General features: G+C 36.0%; 1 protein-coding gene across 3 annotated transcripts in view; it reads left to right on the forward strand.

The window, feature by feature from the left end:
• LOC141911980 (uncharacterized) overlaps nt 1–12,366 on the forward strand; it is a 67,333-nt gene that overhangs the window by 24,053 nt on the left and 30,914 nt on the right. For 2 of the 3 annotated variants that reach the window (XM_074803119.1, XM_074803118.1), the window contains one exon: nt 1,236–1,395. In XM_074803119.1, coding sequence (XP_074659220.1) covers nt 1,297–1,395 — 99 coding nt within the window. In that variant the 5' untranslated portion in view covers nt 1,236–1,296. Of the gene's footprint in view, nt 1–1,062; nt 1,164–1,235; nt 1,396–12,366 lie in introns of all 3 variants that reach the window. The other variant, XM_074803120.1, reaches the window with a different exon arrangement.

The following is a 12,366-nucleotide window of genomic DNA, read 5'->3' on the forward strand; positions in this document are numbered from 1 at the left end:
GATGTTCGGGCACCTGTTCGGTGTATACATTGCTTCTGCTGAAGGCGTGGTACTGTGTTTAGAATCCATAGGGAAACTATTGTTCTGAATTCAACCAAAGTTTGATTGAAATCTGTTGACAATTCCCAAAGATATACAACTTTTACTAATATTTTCAATTGTTTCTGAACTAAGAAATTGATCATTTGGTCACCATTTGATCTTAAATGACCTTCAGTTCATTTTCTAATGAAGACTATGGCTGAGTAGTGTGATTTTCAGCGAACAAATGCCTTCAAAATTTTGTACGGCTTGGTGGATTTTAGTTCTGTAAATTGCTACGATCTTATATTTAATCCTTCTTTCATTTAGATCTTTTAAATTGTTTCTATCGTGTTTTGAGAATTTCAACTTGAAAACCCTACCACAAACACTTGGGACTTTAGTCGCATCAATGGATTTTCTTGTTCTTTGGTTCATAACATATTTTTTCCTTAGATACATCTTCTTCCAACTGGCCCGATCAGAATCAAGATTGCAACCATTGTTGTGTGCCATTGTTGTTTGCTAAAAGGTGCACCTTTTACATATTTTTGAAGCTTCTTAGAGGTAATTTTGAGAACTCTTTGATCAATTATCTTGATCTTTCGCATGTGTTTGTATCTCCCCATGATGCATCAGCATAACGAAAATTGGGTTATTGCATGTGACATGGCTGCCCTTTGACCTTTTTGTGTCCAAAAAGGTAATTTTAGCCCACAATTCCAAGAAATTGGAACAAAATCAGTTGTAAAGAGTAAAATTTTGTCGATATAACGCCTGCCACTTGGAAAATTTGTTAAGAGTGAAGGAACCTGAACGGCCTGCGTGGACTCAGGCCAGGACACTACTCAAACTATTCAACAATGGAATTGAGAAAATTAACAATTCAACCCAGCCTTCATATTTTTATCAACTGGAATTTATTATTTTATTATTGATTATCGAAAACAAAAGTTTTTGGAAGATATGTTGAAATGTTTGAAAATCTTAAAAAATGAACATCGTTGTTTCATTTAGTGGATTATATATAAAACATTGCAGATCACCTTGTCTATCATGCCACTTGTATGCAAAACGGCGGAGAAAATGGTGGCATCTGACAGAATTTGAGGAGAAATTGATTAATTTCTCAAAAAATGTTGGTTAGTCGCTCTAAGCCTTCATTATTTTGGGCTTATAAATGAACCTATCCCTCAAATATCTTATTCTTATAGGTCAACTTATGATTCTGGAAAATTGGTCGAGCTACAAAAAATCTGATCCAAATCAAGGACAATGGCTCAGGATTTAACTGACGATATTTTTGACGACAAATGCCACGATTTAGATATAGCCAACAGGAACTGGAAGAAAAACAAGGATACACACACAAATGTAGGTCTAGTGACTGTTTGATCTCTGCTTGATTTTCAATCCTGTTATGATTTAGATCTGCAGTCAACCTTTACCCTAGTCTTTTTGTATGTGGTCAACTCGTACCCAGTTTTGAATTTTAATGTAGGGTAATTTCACATAATTTCCGAAGGTCCCTTAAGTTCAGTACCTTCGGCTGCACAGCATGGAAACTTGATGCCACCTTGACCTTACTAAGTATGCGAATGCGAATCCGGGTCATAATACCTCTGCCCAAAATACCTCCACCCAAATATCCTACACCCAGAATCCCTCCACCCAGAATACCCTCATATGTGACCAAAATACCTCCCGGCCCTAGATCTAATGGGTTTATGCCTGAAGGACAAAAATTAGAACCTTAGAATGAATATTTGGTTCCCCCCCACGTTTGAATTTACAGGGAATTTCCGATGTCAGTCGTCTCCCAGTTTGATTTAGCCTTGTTATCCAAACGATTGTTTGTATCCAAGTCAACTTTCCGCTTAAATGACTTTTAAGTTTCGTTAGTTTTCTGTTGGTTTCTGATAGATCGTTCTTCAATATATCAATCTGATTCTTATTCCAATTATTATTTCCAATTTAATGTTCTCGAGTTTCGCGTATGCTTTTAATTTCGGAGGTCAGAATAATAAGAATAATAAGAATCCTGGAAAGACCAACGGAATCCAGCACCTGATTGCTTGATCAACCAGAGCAAATATAAATTATGGATTAAAACATGTCCTCCCAAAAAACATCAGCGAGATTGATATCAAATTCCGCATGGAAAAAGCTGTGTTCTTTAAAAATCGCTCAATCGTGGGCGGTGAACCAAATAACTAAGTTACCTCGTTCCTTGAAAATCCGAGACATGCAACAGTTTCCTTCGTAAACAGTGCCAAATTACTTTGCGGTTCAAAATCAAATAGACGTTTCCACGAAATAATCGACAAATTAAGAAAGAACTCGGATATCAAAATTTGTTCCTTCGATAAAGGGAACGGGATTGTAATCATAGAATCGGCGGAGTATTTTAAGAAATTGGATAATATTGTATCGGACACTTACAAATTTTCCGAAATAAACAGGGGCCAGAAGAACCACCCAGTGATAACCGTTGAAAACAAAATTTGTGCATTCCTGAGGAAAAATGTAAAACCATTTGTTAATACGGAAACTTTCGATGATATTTATCCGGGCGGTAGTCAACCAGGGAAATTATATGGACTCTGTAAAGTGCACAAAGAAAACTATCCATTTAGACCTGTAGTTTCTATGTTAGGTACAGCGTAATATAAATTAGCTAAATATCTTGACCAAATCATTAAACCTCACATACCATCCAACAACATGCTTTCGAGTACCTGGGAATTTTTGGATAAACTCAAAACATTCTTATTCAAGCCTTCAGACCTTTTGATTAGTTTCGATGTAGTTTCACTTTTCACCAATGTACCTCTCAAAGAAACTATAGATATTATTTCTGATTATGTCTATAATTCAGATTCCAAACCATTATATAGTAAAGCGGTATTTAAAGAACTTTTAAAATCTTCCTCTTCTGGTATTTTCATGTAAAACAATCGTTTGTTCCGTCAAGTGGATTTCGTCACCATGGGCAGCCCTCTAGGTCCCTCGTTTGCAAATTTCTGCCTGGCACACTTAGAAAACCGCTTATTGACTGAATCAAAATCCAAGCCAGCCCTATACTTGAGATATGTAGATGATGTATTTTGTGTATTTAGAGATCATTCCACATATCTAAAGTTCTTCAAACAATTTAACGATTTACATTCTTGTTTAGAATTCCCTTTCGAATTTGGTCCTAACATTCTACCCTTCCTAGATACTCAAATAGAAACTCCTTTAGAAATAGGAAAAAATTTTATATCAAGTGTCTACCGAAAATGTTCAAATACTGGTCTTTTACTCAACTCCGATGTGTCCATGTAAGTGGAAAATAGGTTTAGTTAATTGTATGTTATTTAGATCTTACAATATTTGTAACAATTGGCAGGTTTTCACTAAAGAATTAGATTGTCTCCGTGATATGTTTTGCCGTAATGGTTACTCAGGCAGGGTGTTTGATAATTGTGTCAAACGTTTTCTGGATTCCAGATTTACGCCGGGTAATAAACAGATTGAACGCGATGAAGTTTCTCAATTTTTCTCAATTCCATATGTGGGCTACCCCTCCATACTATTTGCCCGTAAGATCAGAAATTTGTTCAAATAATATTATTGCATTGATCTCAAGTGCTCATTCACTACCACAAAGATTAAGAATTTCTTCTCATTGAAATGTCCTACTCCTAAATCCCTTAAGGCTAATGTTGTATACAAATTCAATTGTTTATGTGATGTAAACGTTTCCTACATAGGAAAAACACAACGACATCTAGCTACGAGAGTTAAAGAGCATCGGACAAACAAATCCACTATAGGACAACATTTATCTATCTGTTCCACTTGTAGTCAGGACTTCAATGAAAACAAATTCAAGATTTTAGACAAAGCTAACTCAGACTTTGAATGTAAAATCTGAGAGGCTTTGTTTTTTAAATTAGAAAAGCCGTCTTTAAACTTACAATTGTTTCAAAATGGATCCTCATTCATTTTAAATGTATTTCGTTAATCTGACCTGTCCTGGTTGTTGCCAGGTTATATTATGTAATTTTCTGCTATTTTAAGCACCACTGTTGACCTGTTTCTGTAAACTTATATCTTAACATACTGTAGTTTTGCATCATTTGTTACTTGTCTTGAGAAGGGGTATATGTTATCCCGAAAAGGTCGACTTATTCAACATGATTTATATATATATGGAAAATCAAACTGTTTCTTTTATGGATTTTGAATTCAGTGTGTATACCGAAATGTAGTACATTGTTTTCTTAGATTATAGGACTAATTATATTCTATAATCTAAATATTGAATTGTTTCCAGAGAAATCTAGTATTAGATTAAAGACATGAGATAAACTAATTAATATTCCCAGCCATAACTAATTGCAAGTGAACATTGTCATTAATTGTTATTCAATTGTTATTCAGTATAGGTTTATATATACCGTAATACATTATATATATGATCCTGTACATGTATAATAGTCAATATTCGTGGTACTTTAAATATCTTAATAATAGAATTGTAGTATCTTTTTAAATTCTGGGTTGAGGTATTTTGGACACATATGAGGGTATTCTGGGTGGAGGGATTCTGGGTGTGGGATTTTGGACGGAGGTATTTTGGGCAGAGGTATTATGGGCGTATCCCGCGAATGCGCACCGGCATTATATTCAGCCATCGAAAGCATCGGCAGTGATCATGATTTGTAGGTGATATCTAATTAGGGTTTCTGTTACTTCACAGAAAACCCTATTATTTTATGTGATTCTAGGACAATTGCCCCCCCCCCCCCCCGAATAAAATCCTTTTTGATTTGGATTAAAACCACATAAGTACTTGTCTTAGAAATTTATTTGTATATTATTGAATATAGATTCATAAGATATAGAATCACTGATGTTGTGTGCAGATCAAAAACTTTAAATCAGTCCTTGTGTAATTATAATTCACTTACCAAATTATAGGAAACTTAATAAGTTCACTTATTAGTGCATTAGTTAACGTTAGCTAATTTATTGGAATTCGTTTCAGTGTTACATTCAAAAACTCTAAATCAGTAATGAGTAATTAGCTGCACTAATTAGCTAGAATTAGTTCGCTTTGTCTAATTAATTTGAGGTAAATACCTGTGTTAATTTTAGATTTAAAATATTTAATTTGGGGGGCAATATTCCGGGGGGATGTTGGTTGCGTCCCCAGGATCCACGCCGAGCAGCACCTCGTAGACTAATACAACCTCGAGAAGCTGACGTGTTCAAATGATTATCATCAGTTGTTGCCTCAGCAGATGCCGATGCAGCCATACCAGATTCTACTCGTTGACTTAAAAGTTTGAGTTTGTTCGTCATGTTTGCAATAGTGTCAGTCAAAGTTTGAATTGACTTACCTACATCTCCTGAACCACCCCTGAGCACAATAGGAGCCGACAATTCAGCTCCATATTCACCTTCCAGATTGAGCGGGCAATCTTGGGCTATGACGGACAAACAAACCTGATTCAGTATCTGACCATCCGAGTAGATATCATCAGCTTGTAGTCCCAGTACCTCACTCCTCCATTGCAGATATGTAACATGGGTTTTATTTGCTTCTCCAGATAAAACGCTTAGTTGAGGATTTGTACCGAGTACCATACAGATGTCATCCTCCCTCTGCTCCGGAGGCCCGTACAACTTAACGAGGCATAACAGTAGGCACAAAGGGTACTTTCTCAAATTTCAATTTATGCTTTGTACCATCGACAAGAGAACTAGATGAGCAAGGCTCAGATTTCACCTCAGAGGACACTACTCAGAACCACGTTCAGCATACGGGGTTCAATTGTCCGTAAAATATCCTGAATTCGAGCTTCAGCAACAACCTGTCGCATGTTACTTTCCTCATCTTGAAAACAGCTTCAACAACAACCACCACTGCATTAACCTCGACTTTGGCAAATCATCAGAAGCCAGTGGTTCTGCGTGCATCTGCACTGATGAATAATACATAGGCATCCAAGGCAAGGCACTCTCGATTGTTCCAAACTGCGAGAATACATGCCGGATCACCATTACATCTAACCCCTTCGGTCCCACAAATCGTGCATACACCTTACGACCAGCCAGTGACCTCAAAGCGGGTAACCCTTTTAGACATTTACAATATACAATGGACAACCACAAATCGTCCGGGGACATTATATGTGGTCTCGGAACAAGAAGAAAGAAAAAACAATATTAAGTAAATATAGCGGTTTCATAGCATATTATATTAGTTACATGATTGTTAAAAGTCTACATTCTACAGGTTTCAAGAATCTGGAGGTGTTTTTACATCGTATGGGTCTTAAGGAAGTCGGTGGCAATATAGAATAAACAAACATGCTTAAGCCAAGAAGATAAATGTTCAAGTAATGCATGGTCACTCAAAGACGACAATATGCTGTGATAAAAGATGCGCATATACTGATTATTTGTAGATTAACAGCATGATCAAGATTGTTGCTTCCATGAATGAGGAAATTACATTTATCTTTTTGGCTTAAGTTTGAATGCATGTCATACAGAAACATATTGTCTAAGGAAAGGTGAAGGCGATTTCTAAGGTTAACTATTGTGGGTTTACGACATTTGATAAAAAGGTGGATTGTATCAAAACGCAGACTACAAAACTCACATATGGGATTTGCGTTTTCAAAATTATGACGGGAATAGTTTGCTGGAAGCAGTAAATCCACTCGCAAGCGGTTCAGGTTTATTTCATTTCTACGAGTTAAGATTGACATATCTGTAGTGCTGTAGGCCGTTTTTAGCGTATTCGATCGAATTCTGAATTTAAATCGAGACAAGGTTGGGAGCGTTCTAATTTCAGGCAAGGTTTTATTCCATCTCTGCATTAGAGAATACATTGGGGATGACATAATTTTGGCAGAGGGCGTCGGTGGAAAAGAAAATGGGCGTCTTTCTCTCAATGCAAGTACTGGAATGGACCTAGAACTATCAAAGAGGTTAGAAAAATAAGGAGGACAAAGTCCGTTTGAGGCTTTGAACATATATATACTTAATCGGTCTATTCTCCGCGATGAAAGGGTAGACCAGTTTAGCAAATGCAATACTTTTTCAGTATTAGAGCCATGTATACAGCCAGAAACAAGTAGGGCTGCTCTGTAATGTAGCCGCTCTAATCTATTTAATGTTGTCTTTGGGGCACTGTTGTATATCACGTCACAGTAGTCGAAATGGGGTCGTATAAATGACATATACATAATATTTAGGTGTCGAGATTTGATAAATTTACTAAGGTATTTAAGAGGATTTAATTTGGATTGAACCTTGGATTCAAGTTCCTGAATGTGAGCCGAGTAGGACAAATTGTGGTCGAGGACAAAGCCTAAGTTTATGTTTTATTTTGATGGGGATATTGTCGCCATATTATTGTAATGGTGGATAGTTTTTAGTGCCAGCTTTAGTAAAAATGATATCACTGCTTTTACATGGTTTAAATTTAAGTCCCCACGTAGTAGACCAGTCTGCTATTTTATGGAGGTCTTCCTGAATTATAGTGTTTCCTATACGCGGATTTTTTGGATCGACCGGAATATATATTGACGTATCGTCAGCATACAAAAATACCTCAGAGGATAGATTATCGGGTAGATCGTTTTTGTATAATAAAAATAAGAGTGGATCTAGTATGGAACCCTGAGGCACACCACTGTTGATGAAATTGTCTTTGGATGGGCTAGAAAGGGACCCATTTACTGAAATCTGAATATTCCGATTATTCAGGTAGCTACTTAGGATATCATATAAGTTGCCGTTGATGCCGTAAGCAGACAGTTTATGTAGTAACAGGGAGTGTGGGATAGAATCAAATGCAGCTGCCACGTCCAAAAATACCGCGCGAACATTGAAATTGCGCTCAAGTTTTTCATGGATGAAAGAAGTTATACACAGCAATTGGTCACACGTAGAGTGGCCAGGGAGAAAACCTGATTGATTCATATATAATAAATTATTAGACAACAGATGATTAAGCATCAGATCAAAAATAACCTTTTCAAAAAATTTTGATGTTGTACTAAGCAGACTAATGGGACGATAATTATTAGGGTTGTTTCTTTTGTCTTTTTTATGTAATACAGTAATCGAACCTAATTTCCAGCTTTCTGGAAATTTTCCAGATGTTAGAATTTTGTTAAATAAAGAGGCTAGGACGGGCGAGATCGCACAAGCAGACAATTTAAGCATTTTATTAGTGAAACCATCTAAGCCATTGGCTTTAAAATTATCTAACTTAGAAATGATCTTCAGTACTTCAGCTAAGGAGGTATGTATATCGGCTAATTTGCTGTTGCAACGAGTGGGGAAGTGAGGCATATGGGTGTAAGGATGATTTAGGTGGTATTTATTGGATAAGAAATTGAGAAAAAGTTCAGCTTTTTCAAAATTAGTCTCGCATATTTAATCAGTTACCGGATCAATGATAGATGATATATTTACCACAAATTTATTGCCCAACAGTTTTTTAACTATTCGCCAATATGATCTGGAATTTTTGTTGTTGGATTCGATATCCTAAAGGATTTTATCATTGTAGTCATGCTTTGCCCGAGCGATTAGATTGTTAACAACATATAATTGATCATTATAATTGACACAATCAGTAATAAGACCAGTCTTTTTATATTTTCTAAAATGTTTATTGCGTAATCTAATAGCTGATTTTATATGATCGTTGATCCATGGTTGATCATTTTCTCTAAATAAGTTTCGACTATGTGGTATATGTCTTTTAATAGTTTCTAAGAATAAATTATTGAAGCGATTTACTGCATTATCAATATCAATTTCGTTCAAGGCAGTACTCCAATCAGTATTTTCGATATCACGGTTGAGTTCGATGGATGAGCATTTATTATATTTCCAAGTGATATTGCTTTTGGTAGTTTTGGTTTGTCTTTCATCGGGGGTTTGAGATGGTGAACGATAGTAAAAAGCAAGAATGACCTTGGATGTTTTGTGTTTGACATTTAGCCAAATACATTGTGGATCTAACGACATCAAATTATGATTGACCTCAAAAATTATACTATCATGAACGCAAACAATTAATCCACAGTTTTTCGGACTATAGAACGCCACACTATAATTTTTCAGAGCGTATTTATATGTTTTACTACTAATATTTCCTACTTCGCATAATGCTATGACTTTGTAGTTGACATTTTCTACAAGATTTTCCAGGTATTTTAAACGCATCCCCTCATCTGCAGAGATGCTATTTATATTAGCAAACAAAACTTCGCTTTCAGGACCCGGGTTTTTTCCACGTCATTACTAATCAGCAAAAGAGTATTTGTTAAATCAAAGAATACTAAATGGGAGAAAATCCCCGGTACAATTATTAAATTCCCATTTACATTAGGGGCTAATTTAGACGTGAACATATATATACACATGATACCAATTGTTCCAAGCGTCATAACATATTGCGAGGTTAATAACAATTAGTAAAACACAAGCTAGTTTCGAGTACAGAGTTCATATCATGATAAAAATAAAAATGATAGGCATCAGTAAAGGATATAACATGTCAGAGTCAACATTGTCTATAGCTGTTTGCATCTCATTTAGAAAAGAAACTAATGACACATTTGTACAGGATCGGTTATATGAAGATCTATATATTTTTCTATAACCTGCGTAAACCCGGTGATGAAGAAAGTTAACGGGCATCTAGCCTATTCCCTTCCTCACCTGGCTTAGATAAGCTTCGTTTAATTGTGATACAGATATCTCAAACTTCATAGAATCGTTGAGAAAGTATAGCAAACCCATAGAAAAGTAGAATAATAAAGTTATAATAAGTACAGGTCGACAGGTCATCTTCTGTCATTAATTTGCTACCTTCAGTTAGTTACGTAGTTACGAGTCATTGGTATAGGTAGCGCATCGGTTTAAGGTTGCAAGGCAAAGTAACTATATGGCGACCCATCGCAATAACGGAGTATGTGATTACAGTCTACTCATCCTGCCTTGAGCTGGGTATGACAGTAGCGACAATCTTTTCCACTGTTGCATCACGGTTTTTGCATCTCCCGGGAGATTTAGAAACAATGACTATTCCTGAAAAACTAGCTATTTGGAGCTGTTTCATGATGAGTTGACCAAGACGGTATTCATGGTCGTCGTAATATCCAGATGATACGGATCAATCGTTATTAGTTATATGGTAAGCGTAGGGAAATTTCGCATTTTCAATTGCACCGCTGTCAGATCGGGAACGGGCCAGAGCACCGCGAGCGGTCGTGAGATCATGTCTTGGTAAAGCGTATGCTTTAAATTCTTTATTTTCATGTAACTCAGTCTCGGATGGAATTATCTCAGTATCAAGTACAGACACAATTTCATCAGCCTGGACATTTAGTGGATGTTTTTCAAAGCCGGGATCTTGTAAGGATTTATTCACATAGAGATTATCTCTAACTAGCGTGACTTTCACACCCTCCGATTTGAATTTCTTTAAATCTTTATACTGAGCTGACGCCCTTTCGTACATGTCAGTCAGTAATTGCTCACGTACGTAACAATCTGAGCCTCAGAGATTGCTGCAGTATGACATTGCTAAGTTTTTTCCATGACGGGTAGTAAAGAGAACCACTATCAGACTGTAATGATGGGAGAGCCTAAGCATCGAAGTTAACAAGACGGCATTTGGCATTAGACTCCTTTATTTAACATATACACATTTTTACAGGATTGTACACGTATAATACAAAACAGATGTTGGACATAGCAACAGTTCATCACATCTCCCCTCTAGGATTATAACGTTACAATTCAGATATACATAAATGCACAAGCTATAACAATGATTCAATCAAACAGTTATAATACAAAAGAAAACAATATATACATTCAGTCTGATAACCTTTTCTGAATTATTGCAGTATATTACATTTATACAAATTTCTTCAATGTTCATAGTCCGTTAATAACATAATAGGTTTCATTCTTAACACTCAAAAATCCATGCACAATTAACTAAGTTCTACCATAATATTGGGGTGGATTTATTTGTCGGCCCTTTCTATAACGAGTAATTTTAGAATATCTCTCTTGAATGTCATTTCCATTTGGATCGTTATTGAGATCTAATACTGCATTTTCCATGTTTGGATTTTGCTGATCAGGTTGGTTCCCGAATTCATTGTAATTTTCATAATCTAATAGATCATCATCATGCGCTTTAGAGTTTTCTGAAACCAATTTTATGTGTCATCAATTACGACGGTAGATAACGCCATCTTCTGATTTTATTAAGTATGATCTAGGTTGTTTACACTTATTAACTACTAGCAAACTACCTGTCCTGGCGGACGGGTAGATTATAATGAATCACTTAGGTGCGGATGAAAAAAATATAATATATAATAATATGTAAAATAATATCATATATATTTATTTATCGATATGAAATCTACATTATAAGTCTGGCATTCAAATATCAAAGAAGAGAAAAAGTATTACAATATTTCGCTGTAAACTATGTTTTTGGTTTGTTTGGGTGAGTAAGGTAACGTGGGGTGACTTGGCCATATGTCTTTAAAATCAGATATTCTTAATCACTTGATTGCATAATCATTCCCCCAATTATTATGTTTGATAGTATGGACCATAGGTTATCTTGTACCTGTCATTAGTTAGCCAAAGTGCTATGGATGATTTGTATAATCAGGAGTAAACGGGAATTATTGTGTGACCAAGTCACCCCATACAACATGGGTGACTTGGTCAGTGCATGGGGTGAATTGGTCATATTAGCTATAATACATGTATATGACAACCCATGGCCCTACCCTCAGGAGAAGTTTTATTCTGACCGGTGTAAAATGTTTTTACCCACCGGTACCTTGGTCAAAAGATAAAAAGGATGGTTTTGCGATTGCAGAGATCTCCTATAAGCTTAGTAGAAGTGTTCCGCAATTACTTCTGCAATCATAGGTTACTTGTGGACCACTGACCATTATACTGAACAAGATCATGCTGCGACTAAATTCATTGTTGTTAATGACTAGTAGGCTTGGGTAGTAAATGGGTCTGTTTCTGGATCCCTTGATTAGACAGTCACATGCAGAAAATCCTGTTTTCCGATATAATACAACGGTATGCTAGAATAAAAACGCTACAAATAGGGTGTAATGTTTGTGGTGTTTTCATTCTAGCATAATAACTTCAGGAAACCTTGATAACTCTGACGTTACAGGGTTAAATCCCATGCTCTATAAAAACCATAGTCTGAACTGAAAATGACTCTCTCTTGAATAAAAGTAATGAAGGCTGATGGAATGTAATCTTTCA

The sequence above is a fragment of the Tubulanus polymorphus genome, chromosome 10 (assembly GCF_964204645.1).
Source record: "Tubulanus polymorphus chromosome 10, tnTubPoly1.2, whole genome shotgun sequence".
Classification (NCBI taxonomy): domain Eukaryota; kingdom Metazoa; phylum Nemertea; class Palaeonemertea; order Tubulaniformes; family Tubulanidae; genus Tubulanus; species Tubulanus polymorphus.